The following is a 20329-nucleotide window of genomic DNA, read 5'->3' on the forward strand; positions in this document are numbered from 1 at the left end:
CGTGCACAAGTAGGGAAAGGGACAGAGGGAGAGAGGGAAGGAGACTCCCCTGCTGATCAGGGAGCCGGACGGGGGGCTCAATCCTAGGACCCTGGGATCATGACCTGAGCCCAAGGCAGATGCTTAATCAACCGAGCCACCCAGGCACCCTATTTCAATTTTAGTATATGTGCTGCCGAAGCGAGCACCAGGCACCCTATTTCAACTCTAGATTAAAAAAATATAGAGCAGGGGCGCCTGGGTGGCTCAGTGGGTTAAAGCCTCTGCCTTCGGCTCAGGTCATGATCCCAGGGTCCTGGAATCGAGTCCCACATTGGGCTCTCTGCTCCACAGGGAGCCTGCTTCCTCCTCTCTCTCTCTGCCTAGTTGTGATCTCTGTCTGTCAAATAAATAAAATCTTTAAAAAAAAAAATTAAAAAAAAAAATATAAAGCATCTTGGGGCACCTGAGTGGCTAGACAGGTTGAGCATCTGACTTTTTTTTTTATACATGTATTCTTTTTTTTTAAAGATTTTATTTATTTATTCGACAGAGACAGATTACAAGTAGGCAGAAAGGCAGGCAGAGAGAGGAGGAAGCAGGCTCTCCGCAGAGCAGAGAGCCCGATGCGGGGCTCAATCCCAGGACCCTGGGATCATGACCCAAGCCGAAGGCAGAGGTTTTAACCCACTGAGCCGCCCAGGCGCCCCGAGCATCGGACTCTTGATTTTGGCTCTAGTCATCATCTCAGGGTTGTGAGATGGAGCCCCACATAGGGTTCCATGCTTACTAGGGAGTCTGCTTGAGATTTTCTACTTCTGCCCCTACCCAGACCCCTGCTGATGTGCATACTTTCCCTGAAATAAATAAATAAATACTAAAAAAACAGTATCTTAAACCTCAATGTTCTGTCAAGTAGAGATCACAGAATTAAGTTATTTGACCTAAAGACATTCAGCAATATATTGCAGTAGGAATGTAATAGAAGATATAGCAGACTGGGAAATAAAAATAGTTCAGCATAGGTGAAAATAAATTTCAGACAGAGAACTAAATGTTGGGGCGCCTGGGTGGATCAGATGGTTAAGCATCTACCTTTGGCTCAGGTCTCATGATCTCAGTGTCCTGGGACTGAGCCCCACCCTGAGCTCCCTGCTCGGCAGGGAGCCTGCTTCCCTCTCTCTCTGCCTACCTGTGATCTCTCTGTCAAAGAAATACATAAAATCTTTAATAATTAAAAAAAAAAGAACTAAATGTTAAAAATATTTTTAAAAAGATATTTGACCCAAGATGCTTTTGCACATCAAATCGTACTGTATTATGACCATACATATAGGGACATTAGGCTGTCCATATTCTGATACTTTTTTTCCAAAGAAAAAAACCAAAAAAACCACCAAAAAACCAAAAACCAAATGTAATAGTTTGTTTTCTATATAAATTTATTTTGATAATTCCGGAAATTTATCACAGGCTTTACAAAGTAGTACTGCCTTTTATGTGATCATCCTTTTTTCAAAAAAGATTTTTTTTATTTATTTACTTATGGGAGGGGGAGGAGTGCAAGCGGGGGAGGAGCAGGTGGAGAGGGACAGGCAGACTCCCATGTTGAGCGCAGAGCTCAACTCTTCAGGCTTGATCCCACACCTTGGAGATCACAACCTCGGCTGAAATCAAGAGTTGGACACTTAATCAACTGAGCAACCCAGGTGCCCCAAAAGATTACTGTTTTAATTTTATTTTATTTTTAAAGATTTTTATTTGACAGACAGAGATCACAAGTAGGCAGAAAGGCAGGCAGAGAGAGAGAGGAGGAAGCAGGCTCCCTGCTGAGCAGGGAGCCCAACGTGAGGCTCAATCCCAGCACCCTGGGATCATGACCTGAGCCAAAGGCAGAGGCTTTAACCCACTGAGCTGCCCAGGCACCCAACATTACCGTTTTTATTTATTTATTTATTTTTAAAGATTTTATTTATTTATTTGACACAGAGAGAGAGAGAGATCACAAGTAGGCAAAGTGGCAGGCAGAGAGAAAGGGGGAAGCAGGCTCCCAGCTGAGAAGAGAGCCTGACTCGGGGCTTGATCCCAGGACCCCGAGATCATGACTTGAGCTGAAGGCAGAGACTTAACCCCACTGAGCCACCCAGGAGCCCCAAGATTACCGTTTTAAAAAAAATAATCTGTACACCCAATGTGGGGCTTCAACTTATAAGCCTGAGATCAAGAGTTGCATGCTCTACTAACTGAGCCAGGTACCTCTTAACAGATCTCTTTCAAACATCCATATCTAATATTCTGTGATCTGAATGTCAATTCATGGAATATTTAAACATTTTTACAAATAATATACTTTTTTCCCTTTTCCCCTTTTACAGAAGGAATCTTACTGTTTTTAGTATGTCCTCCTCACACAGCAGCCTACAGTATAAGTGATTGATTACGTTAGTGGATCTTCTCTAGTTACTTTACATTCTAAACACAGGATTGGAAATAGGCCCAGGTAATGACGACAATAAGGAGATAAGCTGACAGCAGAACACAGTGCTGTTTTCATACACAATTACTCAAAAACTATGAACCAGCTGTAATTGTGCACTGCAGGTAAGGGATGACAACAAAGTAACTTTGAACACCAAAATCAAAGGAAGGCTACCTCTGAGAACAGAATTAGAAAGAGTCACAATGTAATGAATGGGACCAGCCATCTGTGGAAAGGATTATGAGACTGAGAGACCCCCTCAAGTGGGAAGTGTGATTAAAGTATGATAGTAACTAAGAAATTTCGAGGAATGTTCATTTGCTCAGTTTGCTTTTTTATTATCACTGGGGATGTAGGAGTGAAAGACAGAGTTCTTGTCTATGAAAAAGAGTTTGGCAGTACAGAGTTAAACAAAACAATTAATGAGAAGGAAAGTAGGGTCCATTTCTGTTTGGATAAACTGAACTAAAAACCAAGAATTTCTAATGTTTACTTACCTAGTACTATCTAGGGGACAGAAAGAAGCCTGCTACTGGTAGACATAAGCATAGCAATTGGGAAAGCAGCAGACACTGCTGTACAACAGAGATTTTCATTGGGTTGCACCACGTGATTGCTTATGTCCCTCTGCTCAGGGTCCAGGCTTACCAAATCACCCTTCAATCACTACATCTTATTGATATAGTCAAGGGTGTCCCCTAGCATGCAACACAACTGCATTCAGAAAATGAAAAGGTGTATTCCTCACCAGAAACTGATTTTCTTAAAAAAAAAAAAAAAGAGAGAGAGAGAGAGCGCGTGCGCGCGCATGAGCATGAAAGGAAAAGAGAGCACGAGAAGGGGGAGGGTCAGAGGGAGAAGAAGACTCCCTGCCAAGCAGGGAGCCTGATGTGGGACCCGATCCTGGGACTCAAGAATCATAACCTGAGCCAAAGGCAGTTGCTTAACCGACTGAGCCACCCAGGGGCCCAGAAATTGATTTTCTGATTGCATCTGACCCTTTAGAATTTGATTAGTATGAACTGGTCCCGCCAAAAGAGCTCTGAGCGACTAAACGGACCACATTCTTATTTTCAAACCTGAGGACTAGACCATGACACACTGTGGCCCCATCAAGCACTCCCATTTTAGGAAGTCCTATTATGTGGCCAAACGCTTTTATCTAGTCATATGCCCTTTCATAGTGTCTTCCAACTACCAAATAAAATATTTTATCAAGTCTCTTGACTAGAAAGCAGAGAAATAATGGAAAGGGACCAGATCGTATTAGCAAAGAATATACTAATGCACACATTGCTTACAGGCCAAACTTAACTTGGTCATGCTCAGCAGACTACCAGCCCATCAAATAAAAAACAAGAGCTGTGTTAAGTGGAGAATCTGGAGAATCTGCATCAAGAACTGTGTGAGGTAAGTTTCTATTAACACTAGTAGCAAATGCCAATACTGAAAGAGCAAAGAACCCAGAAGAGAACCTAAAGAGAGCTCCAGCAGTCCCTCCACTCCTGCCTGCCATGCTTCCCCTGCTTGTGCACTTTGTCAAATAAATAAGTAAACCTTAAAAAAAAAAAAATTAAAGTATGTATGGAGCACAAATAAGTAGGTGTCTGAATTGCTAGAGTAACACCTTCAACTTTCCATTCTAAGATTATGAATTACTTACCTTTGTTGAAGTGAAACAACCAGAAATCATGGTATTTACAACAGGAGAGTTGTGTTGCTATTTTTTTTTTAAAGATTATTTATTTATTTATTTGACAGACAGAGATCACAAGTAGGCAGAGAAGCAGGCAGAGAGAGAGAGAGAGAGAGAGAGGAGGAAGCAGGCTTCCCGCCAATGAGAGAGCCCGATGCGGGGCTCAATCACAGGACCCTGGGATCATGACCTGAACTGAAGGCAAAGGCTTTAACCCACTGAGCCACCCAGGTGCCCCTGTGTTGCTATTTTTTTTTAAAATATTTTATTTATTTATTTGACAAACAGAGATCACAAGTAGGCAGAGAGGCAGGCAGAGAGAGAGGAGGAAGCAGGCTCCCCACTGAACAGAGAGCCCGACGTGGGACTCGATCCCAGGACCCTGGGATCATGACCTGAGCCGAAAGCAGAGGCTTTAACCCACTGAGTCACCCAGGTGCCCCTGTGTTGCTATTTCTAATGTTCATCCTTACAGTGCCTGGCAACTGTTGCCCGGGAATTTTGGGGGTCATGTTTTGTCACTGATGTTAAAACCTTAACAACACAATGGTGATGTCCTTTAGGAAATATTACAGGTTAATTGCCATAGATAATTTTTTTCTGGATCACCACCCTTTAACAGTTTGGATTATTTTCCACTAAATTTTCTTTACATTTGTCTATAAATTCATCTGCTTATAATAAATCAGGATTACAGCGTAAGAAAGAACAAAAATCATTCTTCTTTAACTTCCCACCAGAACCAGCCTGGATGATACTTAAAACCCAAGTTTTAGCCTTTGCTGTGCTGTAGCCCCCAACATTCATAGCCAGCACCTGTGTGTGTGTTAAGGTGATTCCTCAGGAGGGTGACTGTTCTGAATGCCCTGCCACAGAGATGGCACTTGTGTGGTCTCTCATCAGTGTGACTTTTCATGTGACGATCCAAATTTGAACGCCGCGGACATGTGTAACTGCAAAGCTCACACTGGAATGTCTTCTTTACACCTATATGAAAAACAAAACACTTACTTCTTGCAAGGTTTCAAAGTGTTAAGTTTAATCCTAATGTTAAATTTCTACAAATAAATCTCATTAGTCTTTTTAAACTAAATCCAACTTAAGTCATATTGAATTGTTACTATTTCATGCCACTAATAGGTTTGTCTTCAGGACTTATAAAGTACTGAATGTAGAAAAACTGTTACTCTGTCTGAAAGGACTGGTACCCAGCTCATGATCTTTTAAAAAAAAAGAAAAAGAAAATTCCATTTACTAAAAAATAATTTACATACACCCTGTGTTATTTGCTTTGTCCCAAAATGATTTTATGAGAATATAATGGATAAACTCATTTTACCTTTCTTTTTAATTTTTGTTGGTTTTGGAGGCTTCATGTTACCAACCACTTTCTCCGCATTAACCTCCGATAGCAGACCCTCCTGCTGCTCTTCCTCAAAATCGTAGACAGACACATCCACATCTTTGCCCTCCTCTGTGTAACGCAGTTTGCTCTTTTTGGTTTTCTTTGTTTTTTTGGCTGGTGGCTGATAATCTGGGTCTTTTTGCCAACTAGGATCTTCTTGAGGTGGAAGTTCTCCTTGCTCTAGTGTCTCCACCTCTCCATTGGCCCCTACTTTCACCACTTGAAACCCTTCAGGCAAAGGTAAGGTGTGACATATCATAGGTTCACTTTCTGCAAGGCCCTCTTTAGACACTTCATTCTCATAAGCCCCCTGAAGTTCTTCTACCGAAGTGGTGGCAACAGGTACAGTCACGGGAACGGGTACTTGGACAAGTTGAAGCTCTCCTATGTTTATGGGCTGTTCCTCCATATTTACAACCTGCAAGGTTATGATCTGGGTATCGTCCACAGCAGCCTCTGCTTCCGGAGCGACTGTACCCTCCATTACTTCAGTCTTCATTTGAAGAAGGGTGGGATCCAGCTGTTCCATCATCACCATCTGTACACTGCTATTGACATCCTGGACCACCTCACCCCCATCAGTCTGGTTCTGGGGCAGGTGGCAAGTGTCCTCTTCCTGGCCCCCTTCCCGGCGTCTCTGGTAAGTCTTTCTTTCCTTTCCTTTAATGAAAGTTTCAGACTCTTCAACAATGGCTTCAACCGCCTCACCTTCCATTTCCCCTTCCTTTATTAAGGGAGAACACAGATTGTTATTTATTCTTTCATTCATTCCACAGATTGTTATTTAAAATAAAGCCTGTCTAAGTGAAAATACATACATTTTAAAACAAAAGGACCCTTGAAAAATGAATTAGGAAATCAATGGTTGTTAATATTCAAAAAGACAACAGATATTATGAACCTCCTGATGAAAGAACAAACTACCATTATGAAGCAGTCTTATTAAACAAAACAAAAAATCTGAAAGTAATCAAGTCTCTAAATCCAACCACCAATTAACAGGAAATTGGTGACAGAATTTGTTTCTTTTTTAAAGATTATTTATTTGAGAAAGAGAACATGTGTGCTTACAAGCAGGAGGGAGGGGCAGGGGAAGAAGCAGACTCCCTACTGAGCACGGAGCCTGATGAGGGGCTTGATCCCAGGAACCCTGAGATCATGACTTGAGTCAAAGTCAGACACTTAACCAACTGAGCCACCCAAACGCCCTGGTGAGAGAGTATGTTAAATTACTACCAGGATGAAATCAGTGTAATTGTGACTGAAGGAAACTCTGCAGGATTGACTACCCAGTTTCTTCTGCAAATAAATCACCAAGACAAAAAACGAGAAGGATAGAGGGAGAATGTACACATCAATGGTTCTCAACCTAGATGACTGCCTCCAGGGGGCATTTGGCAAGGCCTGTGACATTTTTGGTTGTCACTACTGGGCTGGGTGGGTCACTACAATCTAGTGGGTAGAGGCCAAAGATGTCACTAAGTACTCTGCTACATACAGGTTCAGTCCTCCACAACAAAGAATTATTGGTCCACAAATGTCAATAGTACTGAGGCTGAGAAACACTGACAGACAAAAAGAGATCTAAGAAATACTGTACTCAGGGGCTCCTTGGTGGCTCAGATGGTTGGGTGGCTGCCTTGGGCTCCTGTCATGATCCTGGGGTCCTGGGATCGGCCCTGTATCGGGCTCCCTGCTTCTCCCTCTCCTTTTACTGCTTCCCCTGCTTGTGCCCTCACTCTGTCAAATAAATAAATAAATAATATCTTAAAAAAAAATAATACAGTATTGGGGCACCTGGGTGGCTCAGTCAGTTCAACCCCCCACTTTTTTTGAAAAAGATTTTATTTATTTAACAGAGAGACACAGCAAGAGAGGGAATACAAGTATGAGGAGTGGGAGAGGGAGAACAGGCTTCCTATGAAGCAAGGAGCCAGATGCGGAGCTTGATCCCAGGACCCTGGGGATCACAACCTGAGCCTAAGGCAGCCACTTAACGACTGAGCCACCCAGGCGTCCCAGTCAGTTCAGCTCTTGGTTTCAGCTCAGGTCATGATCTCAGGGCCCTGGAATCAAGCTAGGCATAGGGCTCTGCACCCAGTGGGGAGTCTGCTTGAGACTCTCTCTCTGACCCTCCCTTTGCTCATAAGTGTATGTACACTCTCTCTCAAATAAATAAATCTTTAAAGAAATACAGCAAGCGTCTGGGTGGCACAGTCAGTTAAGCGTCTGCCTTTGGCTTTGGTCATAATCCCAGGGTCCAGGGACTGAGCCCCACATCGGGATCCTTGCTCAGTGGGGAACCTGCTTCTCCCTCTCCCTCTGCCTGCCAATCCCCCTGCTTGTGTGCGCACTCTCTAATAAATAAAATCCTAATAAATAAATAAACAAATAAATAAATACAGCAATCAACCACAACGTATGAACCTTTCTGAATCCTAATTCAAACAAACAAATTATTTAAAAAAACAGGACATGAGACAATTAGATTCATCTCTGGATTCCCCCCCCCCCCCAGTTCTGGGTATTTGATGATATTAAAGAATTATTAACAAAACTAGTTCAAATCCTTTACATTTCCTGTATCTATTAATAAAAACACTGGCAGAGGGCCTTGCTATTTTTAGCTAAATTCTACCTTAGAAAATATCCTATCATAGTGTTTTCTCACCCTGTTTTCTTGGAGTCAGAATCAAACCTTGGATCCAGACTCCAATGGTCCTGATTGTGGCTACCACACAATACTACCTCCTGTGTCATACCATCAACTTGACATTCATGTATGTCTCCTCTGTGAGACCATGAATTCCTTGAGGACAGGGACCATGTACAACAAGACATTTTTGCTTCACAGCAACTATGACTAGGTTGGTAGATACTGCTAACTGAAGATATTAAAAAAAAAAAAAAACAAAAAAAAAAAACAGGAAAAGAAAAATGAGCCAATTCATAGTTTCTGCTCTTAAATCTTGTGAGTACCAAAGTACCAAGACACCTAAGAGTAAAATGGACCTGAACAATCATCTAATTCACAAAATAATTTAAGTATATACAAGGTTAATTCAAAATTAAAGTGCTTTGTACTCTTGTCCTAGTCTCAAATGAAGATTTTGGTACTTCCATTAGAGACACATTTCTCTAATTCTCTGTTGGGGCACCTTAACATTGTACCCACATAGGCAGTCAGAACCACCTACAAGGCAGTACAAAGACCACAGAGGGACAGGTGAGGCCTAGTCCTGCATTCAAGGAATTGCTATCTATTTTACTTATTTATGTATTTTTTAAAAATAATATATTTTTAAAAGATTTTATTTGACAGAGAGAGACACAGCGAGAGAGGAATCACAAGCAGGGGGAGTGGGAGAGGGAGAAGCAGGCTTCCCACTAAGCAAGGAGCCCGACACGGGGCTCGATCCCAGGCCCTAGGATCATGACCTGAGTTGAAGGCAGCTGCTTAATGGCTAAGCCACCCAGGCACCCCATACTTATGTATTTTTAAGAAGTTTATTTAATTAAGTAATCTCTATACCCAACGTGGGGCTCAAACTCACAACCCTGAGATCAAGAGTCACATACTCTTCTGACTGAGCCAGCCACGCACCTCTAAGGAGTTACTACTTAACTTAAGGGGCATTAAGTTGAACAGGTACAATGGTTTAAGGTAAAGCAGGTAGGTATGGAGAACTCTACATAGCCAATATGAACTAGTCATGCTGTAAATTCTCAACAGTCCCATGGGGTTGGTGCTATTACTGTGTTGGACAGCACTGCTATATATCTTTGTTATTCAAAGCATGGTCCAAGGACCAGCAGCAATGGCATAACCATTGAGCTTATCAGAAGCACAAAACATGGGCACCTGGGTGGCTTAGTGGGTTAAAGCCTCTGCCTTCGGCTCAGATCATGATCCCAGTGTCCTGGGATCGAGCCCCGTGTCGGGCTGTCTGCTTGGTGGAAAGCCTGCTTCCCCCTCTCTATCTGCCTGTCTCTCTGCCTACTTGTGATCTTTGTCTGTCAAATAAATAAATAAAATCTAAAAAAAAAAACCAACCCCCCCCCCAAAATTCAGGCTCTATTTTTTTTTTTTTTTTTAAGATTTTTATTTACTTATTTGACAGAGATCACAAGTATGCAGAGAGGCAGGCAGAGAGAGAGTGGAAAGCAGGCTCCCTGCTGAGCAGAGAGCCCAACTTGGGGCTTGATCCAAGGACCCTGAGATCACGACCTGAGCCGAAGTCAGAGGCTCAACCCACTGAGCCACCCAGACAACCCTCTATTCTTTTTTTTTTTTTTTTAAGATTTTATTTATTTGACAGACAGAGATCACAAGTAGGCAAAGAGGCAGGCAGAGAGAGAGGAGGAAGCAGGCTCCCCGCCAAGCAGAGAGCCCGATGTGGGGCTCTATCCCAGGACCCTGGGATCGTGACCTGAGCCAAAGACAGAGGCTTTGACCCACTGAGCCACCCAGGCGCCCCTTAAACAGTTCTTTTAAAGTTTTTTATTTAAGTAATTGCTACACCCAACATGGAGCTCAAACTTACAACTCGGAGATCAAGAGTCATACACTCTTCCAACTGAGCCAGCTAGGCGCCCCTTCAGGCTCTCCCCTTGACCCATAGAACAGAACTTGCAATTTAATAGATCTCCAAAGTGATTTCCTACATTAAAGTTTGAGAAGTACTACTTTATACCACTGCTCTTCACAGATTTTTTTAAAAAGAGAATTTTCAGGCCAGGAAGGTCCCCAAACAAGAATGGGTAATTCCAAATGCTAGAGTTAGGGAACAGAGAAAAAGCCCATCTATCTTGGTGACATTCTTGGGAAAAATACCAAAGCAGAGAGAACAAAAAATTCATAAGCCATAAATGCTAATACTGACCCTGCCAGACAATCACTACATAATCCCAGGCTATTTAGATAACTTCTATTGTAAAACTGGTGAAGGAAAAACATTTAATCTCTGAGCTCTGTCGGGTTGTGAGGCATCCAATTTCAAGAACACAAAAAAACCAATCTCCCCTCTGGCTTGAATTTGAGAACTTTTAAATATAAATAACTTATAAATAACTTGCTTGTAAATAACCAAGTCTAAAAGAAATCACTGGAATTATAAACCAGGTAGAAAAGAAATGGTACAAGGAATACAAACTGAAACCAACCGTGTTGCCAGGGAGCTGAGCAGACAGAGTATTCTCTCTCACTGAAAAAACACACGCACAGGGTTCCTGAACATCAGCCTCTACTCAGGGTCTTAGATAAGCAGCAGGTTCAGTTTTTATAGAGAAAAGTCAGATACAAAGTAGCAAGGCACAGGCCTCTCTCATACATTGCTTAGAAAACTCAAAGCATCCCCTCAAGCAGTGATCTGTTTACCTAACTCCCCCCCCCCCCCCAATGGAGTCCCTTCTCTGAATCAATAACCAACCTAATAGCCTAGACCAGGTCTCTCCTCCCACTCCCTGAGGACTGTGCTCTGCCAGCCGTCCCACCCCTTCTGCAGTTATGATCCATTTCTTCTCTTCCTCTACAGAATCAGCTCTGTTTCCACTCAGTTTCACTAAGCCACACAACAGCACAGAAAACACTTATAAAGAGACTCTTAATCACAGGAAACAAACTGAGGGTAGCTGGAGGGGATGGGGTAACTGGGTGATGGGCACTGAAGAGGGCACTTGATGTAATGAGCACTGGGGGTTATATGCAAGCAATGAATCACTAAATTAACTCTGAAACCAGTAATATACTACGTATTAAACTGAATTTAAAAAAAAAACTTACATTCCCCCTCCTCTCCCTTCATGCTCTGCCTCTCCCCTTCAGTCAGCCATGCTTTCTACATTTTTCAAACATTTTTGTGGACCAACACTACTAAAAAGGGGTTTACATGTACCTTCAGAACACAATATTTTTTAATTATCGAAGTATAATCTAAAATATAAATATAAATATTGAAAAATATATTTATGTCCTTCACTTTTCAGAGAAATCTGAAAAGTGAAGCACATAAAATATATATATTTTAAAGTTATTCATGGGGCACATGGCTGGCTCTGCCAGTGGAGTGTGGGATTCTTGATCTTGGGATTGTGGGTTCAAACGCCATGTTTGGTGTAGAGATTATTTAAAAAATAAAATCTTTAGGGGCGCCTGGGTGGCTCAGTGGGTTAAGGCCTCTGCCTTCGGCTCAGGTCATGATCCCAGGGTCTTGGGATCGAGCCCCGCATCGGGCTCTCTGCCCAGCAGGGAGCCTGCTTCCTCCTCTCTCTCTGCCTGCTTCTCTGCCTACCTGTGATCTCTGTCAAATAAATACATAAAAATCTTTTTTTTTAAGATTTTATTTATTTATTTGATAGACAGGATCACAAGTAGGCAGAGAGGTAGGCAGAGAGAGGGGGGAAGCAGGCTCCCCACTGAGCAGAGAGCCCGATGCAGGGCTTGATCCCAAGACCCTGGGACCATGACCTGAGCCGAAGGCAGAGGCTTTAACCCACTGAGCCACCCAGGTGCCCCAATACATAAAAATCTTAAAAATTAAATAAATAAATAAAATCTTAAAAAAAAAGTTATTGGGACGCCTGGGTGGCTCAGTGGGTTAAGCCTCTGCCTCTGGCTCCGGTCATGATCTCAGGGTCCTGGGATTGAGCCCTGTGTCAGGCTTTCTGCTTAGCAGGGAGCCTGCTTCAGCCCCCACTCCCCCGCCTACTTGTGATCTCTGTCAGATAAATAAATAAAATCTTTAAAAAAAAGTTATTCACAATCCCCTATACCTAGAGATAATCACCTAGCCCTTTTGTTTTGTTTTCCCCCTTACGGATATGTATTTTTATATAGATGAGATGACATCATGTATTTAGTTTGCACACCCTTGTATAAGGCTTTGCTTGCCTTCAGAACATATCCATACTAAAAAGGACTCCACTCCCTCTTTAGCCTCAGTGGTCCCTCTGCTTGGTCCATAAGCACCATTTACCAGGAACCACAACAGCCAACTCAAAGGCCTTCCCCTCACCCTCCATCTCAGCTTCTCTGGCAACTGACAGCATGAAACTTGTATTCCTCTTTCATTAGCCTCTTTACTCCCTCTGTCCTTCCTAGGTCTCTTCTTTGCCTCTGAGAGCTGCTCCACCTGCCCCTTCCAACACATCAAGGCTCTATTCCTTTCTCTATTGCCACTCCATGTGCCAGCTATCTCCAGAGATCTTTCAAATCCATATCTTCATTTCCTTAATTTCACTCTCTATAGGAGATCTCTCCGTATGGATGTCTGGCTATCACCTTCAACTCAATGGCACTGGAAAAGGAATAAGGAGACTGGACTATAGTCCCCAATCCATGACTGACCAAAGGTGCTTAGAAAGTGGGTTGGTCTTCTGAAGAACAGCTCTTTTCAGGACACTTGGGTGGCTCAGTTGGTTAAGCATCTGCCTGCGGCTCAGGTCATGATCCCGGGGTCCTGGGATCGAGTCCCACACTGGGCTCCTTGCTCAGCGGGGAGCCTGCTTCTTTTTCTACCTCTGCCTGCTTGTGCTCTCTGTCAAATAAATAAATAAAATTAAAAAAAAAAAACAAACAGATCTTTTCCATATTTTTGTCATCCTGGTGACAAAATGAAGCTTACAAACATTTGTTTTAATTTATTTATTTTAAATGGTAATTTCTGGGGGTGCCTGGGTGACTCAGTTAAGTGTCTGCCTTTGGCTCAGGTCATGATCTCATGGTCCTAGGATGGAACCCCACTAGGACTCCCTGCTCAGTGGGGAGTCTGGTTCTCCCTCTCCCTCTATTCCTCCCTCTCCCTCACCCCTGCTCAAGCTCTCACTCTCTCTCAAATAAATAAAATCTTGAAAAATCATTCGATCAACTTCTACAATAGGGCCAAAGAAGGTTCCCTCAGATTGTGACAGTGCGATCTTGGCACTTGGCAAATGTCGGGGCCGGCAGAGAGGAAAACTGGCACCTGAGCACTTATCTGCCCTTGCTGACTATTGGTCGAGTGGGAGGATGCAAAAGTCTAGCCTGTAACTGGGGCCTTTACGGCTTGGCCATGTTCCTACCACCAGCCTGGCCTGCAACCTTGGGAGCCAGTTACTGGATCAGCCCTCTCCCTCTTGTGTCAGTTTTTTCATTTTTTTTTTTTTTTAAAGATTTATTTATTTGACAGAGAAATCACAAGTAGGCAGAGAGGAAGGCAGAGAGAGAAAGGGGGAAGCAGGCTCCCTGACAAGCAGAGAGCCTGATGCGGCCCAATCCCAGGACCCTGAGATCATGACCTAAGCCGAAGGCAGAGGCTCAATCCACTGAACCACCCAGGAGCCCCATCTCAGTCTTTTCTCTGACAGCTTTGTGTTGCTCAAATCTTCCACATCTTAAAACTTCTTTAACCCACTCGATAATTTAGCATCTGCCATTTCTGTATTCCTTCCATGGTCAACCTCACACTAGCCGTTTCCACTCCTTTATTTCTCTTCTATGCCTTCAGTCTGCTTTCTGTTCCCCAAATTCTCTACTGAATTGCTCTAAGAGGTACAATGGCCCTTAACTAGTAAATCCAAAGGAGACTTTCTCTGTCCTGATCTGACTTGACCTCTCTGTGGAATTCAGCATTCTAGCCTAGGCTTTATCCCAGAATTATGCCAGACCATCAGGAAAAAAAGCTGGGTATATTTGTGTCACATGGTCTTATCCTCTACAGAACTGCTTTCACCAAGTTTTGTTTTGGCCTTATGCCCTTGGCTTACACTAAAGGATATGTGGGAGAAATTTTCGAGTTACATGCTTGAAAAAGCTTTTCTTTAACTAAGGAATTTTCTTGCATTGTTAAGACCTGTGTAGCGGGATCTGAGTTACCAATTTTTTTAGTTGGCCACACCCTGATCACTTTTTTCCCCTCTCAAGCTATATAATAATAGCCTTCTATTCTAATTTGTATTTTCTAGGGTTCCGATTTTCTCTTTTTTTTTTTTTTTTTTTTTAAGACAGAGAGGGAGAAGGTGGAACTGGGCAGAGAGAGACAGAATCCCAAGCAGGCTCCATGCCCAGTGCAAAGCCTGATGCAAAACTCAATCTCACGACCCTGAACCAAAACTGAGAACCAAGGGGCACGTGGGTGGCTTAGGTCATGATCTCAGAGTCCGGGGATCGAGCCCCACATCAGGCTCCCTGCTCAGCAGACAGCCTGCTTCTCCCTCTTCCTCTGCCTGCCACTCTGCCTGTTTGTGCTCTCTATCTCGCTATCAAATAAATAAAATCTTAAATTTTTTCACATAAAAAAATAAACCTATCAAAATTAAAATAACCTCAACTAAAAATTTGAAGACCTATTTCAAGACTACAAAACTCTCCCAAGAACATAAAAGACCTCACTAAACAGGGATGCTACTATGTTTATCCATGATCAGAAAGGCCAAACATGAGGCGCGTGAGTGGCTCAGTTGGTTAGGCATCTGCCTTTCCCTCAGGTTATGATTCCAGGACCTTGGGATCAAGTCCCATGTCAGGCTCCCTGCTTAGCAGGGTGTCTGCTTCTCTCTGTCTCTCCTCCTCCCTGGCTTGTGTGGGCGTGCGTGCTCTCTCTCGAAAAAAAAAAAGAAAAAAGAAAAAAGAAAAAAAAAAGCTTGGTGATCAGAAAGCTCCTCATTCTTTCCCCTTTATATAAGGTAATTTTCAAAATGTCTGAAAAATAAACAAGATGATAAGGAGAGCAATAAAATTTCCAAAAAATGAAAGTAACCTTCTATTTCCAAATATTAACATGTTATAAAGCCACAATAATTAATGTAGTGTAACTGGCACTATCACAAATAGCCTATTTGAACAGAAGAGACAATCCAGAAACAACCCCTAGAACATAAGCTGTCCTTTTAAAAATTAGTTGGTAGCAGAGGATTACTCCATAAAAAGTGCCAAAAAGCTATTAAGCTACTTTGGAAAATATTGACACACACACACACATTGAAAACAACACAACAAAAAGAACCCACCTTGAAAAAAGATATAGGTGAAGAGCCTTCTCATCTCAGAATGAGGAAGGCTTTGTGCTAAGACACAGAAATAATAGGGAGAAACCAGAGTAAATTACTGAAATTTTAACCGTAAAGATTTTATTTATTTACCTGACAGAGAGAGAGACACAGCAAGAGAGGAAACACAAGCAGAGGGAATAGGAGAGAGAGAAGCAGGCTTCCTGCTGAGCAGAGAGTCTGATGAGGGGCTCGATCCCTAGGACCTGGGATTATGATCTGAGCCGAAGGCAGACGCCCAATGAATGACCCACCCAGGCTCTCCCGCAAAAAAATTCTTTTTTTTTTTTTTAAGATTTTTATTTATTTGTCAGAGAGAGAGAACGCACACAAGCAGAGGGAGAAGCAGGCTCCTGGTTGAGCAGGGAGACCAACATAGGACTTGATCCCAGGAACCTGGGATCATGACTTCAGCTGAAGGCAGATGCTTAACTGACTGAGCCACCCAGTATCCCTCCCCCACCCTAAAAAGTTCTTATGACAAAAAAAAAAAAGTTCTTATGACAAAAAACACTGAACAAAATTAAAAAGAAAACAGTCAATAAAGAAAAAAGTATTTGTAGCATATGTGACAAAGGATTAACATCCTTATCATACGATTGTAAAATTTATGAGAAAAAGATGAACACCAAAAGGGGAAAAAAAAAAAAGTTGGGCAAAGGACACAAATAAATGACTCAAAAAAAAGAAGAAGAAGAAGAAGAAAGGAAGGAAGGAAAAACAAAAAGAACTTCTTTAACACTAAATATTCAAATTGGTGGCCCAGTAACTCCGCTTCACTTCATGCCCAGAAATAATGAGATGAACATTAAGATTATAAGGACATTATTTTAAGTTTATTTATTTAATCTCTATACCCAATGTGGGGCTCAAATTCATGATCCCGAGAGATCAAGAGTCAAAAACTCTTAACTAAGCCTGACTAATTATAAACAACTTAGAAGTACAACCATAGGTGAACAGTTAAAACCTGGAAAATGATACATCCACAAAGTGTAATATTATGTAAACACTGACAAATCACATTTCCTTTTTTTTTTTTTAAGATTTTATTTTATTTATTTGACAGTGAGAGAGAGAGATCATAAGTAGGCAGAGAGGCAGGCAGAGAGAGAGGAGGAAGCAGGCTCCCTGCGGAGCAGAGAGCCCGATGTGGGGCTCGATCCCAGGACCCTGAGATCATGACCTGAGCCGAAGGCAGCGGCTTAATCCACTGAGCCACCCAGGCGCCCCCCCCCTTTTTTTTTAAAAGATTTTATTTATTTATTTATTTATTTGACAGAGAGACAGAGATCACAAGTAGGCAGAGAGGCAGACAGAGAGAGAGGGAAGTAGGCGCCCCGTTGAGCAGAGAGCCTGACGCAGGGTTCAATCCCAGGACCCCAAGACCATGACCTGAGCCGAAGGCAGAGGCTTAATCCACTGAGCCACCCATGAGCCCCCAAAAAACCACATATCAATATAATGCCTAATATGAGGTAAATGCTCATTCCGTATCGAAAAAAGGAGGGAAGAGACACGAGAAGCAGAATGGATAGTCATTGAAAGCTTAGGTCCCCCAGCTAAAAACCTGCATCCCAATTCTGGTTCCTCTACTAATCTAGCAGTGTGACACGGAGTGAGATATATGCTACCCTCTGTGCTTCTGTTTCCTTTTGTACAAAATAGGGATAATAATGGTATCCACTTCACAGGCTGTCATAAAGACTCAACAGAATAATGCACACACAAATCCTGGCTCCAATGCTCCTCTGTATTATTACACTGTGCTCCTCTGGATCCTCCACCCCAGAGGGTAAGGAATACATGTTAACCAAACAAATATATAACCTTTCTGTTTTCTAGAATTCTTTTTTTTTTTTTTTTGAAGATTTTATTTGAGAGAGAGAAAGAGTATGTGGGCACATAAGTGGGGGAAGGGAAGGGATGAAGGGAAAGGGAGGGGGAGAAGCAGACTCCCCACCAAGCAAGGAGCCCAATGAGGGGCTTGATCCCAGGACCCTGGGACCGTGACCCGAGCCACCGAGGTGCTCCAGTGTCCTAGAATTCTAATCACAAACCTTACATAAATGTTCCCCACTAAAATGTCTTCTCTGATAAACTACTGAATTTCTATATGATGAAGGTAGCATCCAGAGGACAGCACCTGGTAACTAAACAATTCTAGGAAAGAGCCGAAAAGGAACAACAGCATCCCAGACTGTTCTCTCTTTACTCATCTGTCCAGCATATTGCTGCCTGATGAGACCTTCTTTCTGAAATGAGGTGCAAAAACGCATGGTGGTTGAAGCTTATTTAATCAACTCCACACTCTTTCTTTTTCCTTTTTTTCTAAAGTAATCTCCATGCCCAATGCAGGCTCAAACTCATGGTCCTGACATCAAGAGTCACATGCTGTGTGGACTGAGCCAGCCAGGCACCCTTCAACCCCAAACCCTTTAGCTTCACCCTCAGAACTCTGTACAGTCCATTCCCATTGTTTCCACTCACCCAACCTCACCTGCTGGGCATCTTCTAAACAAGTGCCTATTGTCTTGTCCCCTCCCAGTTCAAGTGATCCCCTAATCACATCTTTTTCCCCCCAATGTTTTTTAAAGATTTTATTTATCTGTCAGAGAGAGAGAGAGAGAGAGAGAGCGCGCGCGCACAAGCAGGGGAGCAGCAGGAAGAAGGAGAAGCAAGTTCCCCGCTGAGCAAGGAGCCTGATGTGGGACTTGACCCCAGGACCCTGGGATCATGAAGTGAGCCGAAGCAGATGCTTAATCAACTGAACCACCCAGGCATCCCTAAATCACATCTTCTTAAGTGCAAACTGACTTCATGTTTGTCTGGTTTCCATTGTAGCATACTGTTCTGATGATTATGTCTTTTCCCCACACAGTCTATTAGCTTGTTGAGGGGAGGAACTATGCCTTTTACTTCTATATCCTCTATACCAATAAATACAAAACAGTGTTATGTAAACAGCAGACACTCAGTATTGATTTTACTGTCACATGAAACACATATAGATGTTTTCTGCCCATGACAAAAGCAGGAAGGAATTTATGGAAAATCAAAATATTGTAAGCTAAGTGGAAGTTTAACTATAGGAATTTATTTCCTTTATTGTTGTTTGTGTCATTTCTTTTCTGTGTTGAGAGTGGGTGTGTGTGTGTGATTTCTTAAATAAAGAAAAATAAATATGTCCTAACAACACAATTATAGATTAGATTAAAAAAATACCGCCACATAAAAATAAAGGCTGGAGCACCTGGCTAGCTCAGTCAGTAGAGCATGCGACTCTTGATCTCAGGGTCATGAGTTCAAGCCCCACAATGCATGCAGAGCTTACTTAAAATAATTTTTTTAAAATAAACTTAAAAAAAAAAAAAGATTTTATTTATTTATTTGACAGACAGAGATCACAAGTAGGCAGAGAGACAAGCAGAGAGAGAGGAAAAAGCCGGCTCCCTGCTGAGCGGAGAGCCCGATGCAGGGCTTAGATCCCAGGACCCTGGGATCATGACCTGAGCTGAAGGCAGCTTTAACCCACTGAGCCACCCAGGTGCCCCTTAAAATAAATTTTTAAAAACTAATAATAAAATCACTTGTATCATGCACTGCAGGTGCTCAATATATATGTTCTAGATGAAAAATATTTTAAAAATAAAGGTGACTATGCTGATGTTGACAATAAGGTTTAGTAATTTATCACCCAGATTATGGCTGTATACCAGTATTTCAGGTATTTCCCAAAGGAAATCAACCAAAATAACCTTTTATACTCATCAATACAGAATTTAGTCCTTTAGGGAGCTCAGTTATTAAAAAGTACACATATTCTAAGAATAATAGATGGGTATGAAGAATAAGATAGTAGAAAAGGATGATTTCCTAGTAGTCTACAAATAAAACTACCACAACTTTTTAATATACTGCTGTCCTTTATAAGGGACAACGGATTCCTAAAAAACCCCAACTTATTTCCTGAAGCATATTAGAAGACTGTCTATACACTCTTCCCAATAAATAGTGATCCCAAGTTCCCATGATTGTAAGAACACAGTATATAATACATGTAACATATAAAACGTGTTAATCAACTGTTTAGATCATTAGTGAGGCTTCTGGTCAACAGCTGTTAGTAGGTAAGTTTTTTGGGAGTTAAAAGTAATACCCGTATTTTCAAGCTGGAGATGGAGTGTGGGGGGCATTGGTATCCCTAACTCCACATTGTTTAAGGGCCCACTGTAGTGTGATGAGTGCTGTAACAGGGATTAACATACTTCCCACCACCTTGGCACAAAGGATGGCTTAAGTGAGTAAAAGAGGGCTTCAAGGAAAGAAAACGCTAAAGCTGGATCTTATAGGATGAGATGGATCTTGATAGGCAAACTACAGTAGAGAGGAACATGCTAAAAGAGGAGACTGTAGGTGGGGAAAAAATTTAAATACGTATGGAATCAGACAAATTCTCTGCAAATAAAGTCAACACGAACTGAATGGAACCGTACTAAACCATCTCAGGTTTATTAGGGTGACCTGGCTTCAGAGGCCATGTTCCTCAGTAAAGGTAGCCTGTTTATTTCACCTGTTGAACATTTACACATGAAGCCAAAGACAAAGTTTATCTGGGAGTCAACACACTAGTGCCACAGTACCAGGTGAAAGCTGGTTCCCAACCACATGCTACCTCTCTTTGCTTTTTTACAGTCCGAATGACACTTTTGCAGGCATACAGAAACTTAATGCCTCACTTCTCCTT

At 42.2% G+C, this 20329-nt stretch overlaps 1 protein-coding gene across 3 annotated transcripts in view; it reads right to left on the reverse strand.

Moving 5' to 3' along the window:
* The window catches only part of CTCF (CCCTC-binding factor), a 56808-nt gene that overhangs the window by 17687 nt on the left and 18792 nt on the right, over positions 1-20329 (reverse strand). For all 3 annotated transcript variants that reach the window (XM_045987541.1, XM_045987542.1, XM_045987540.1), the window contains 2 exons: positions 5494-6283; positions 4971-5141 (listed from right to left, as the gene is read on the reverse strand). In XM_045987541.1, coding sequence (XP_045843497.1) covers positions 4971-5141; positions 5494-6274 — 952 coding nt within the window. In that variant the 5' untranslated portion in view covers positions 6275-6283. The remainder of the gene's footprint in view (positions 1-4970; positions 5142-5493; positions 6284-20329) is intronic.

Source organism: Meles meles, chromosome 19, assembly GCF_922984935.1.
Source record: "Meles meles chromosome 19, mMelMel3.1 paternal haplotype, whole genome shotgun sequence".
Lineage (NCBI taxonomy): Eukaryota > Metazoa > Chordata > Mammalia > Carnivora > Mustelidae > Meles > Meles meles.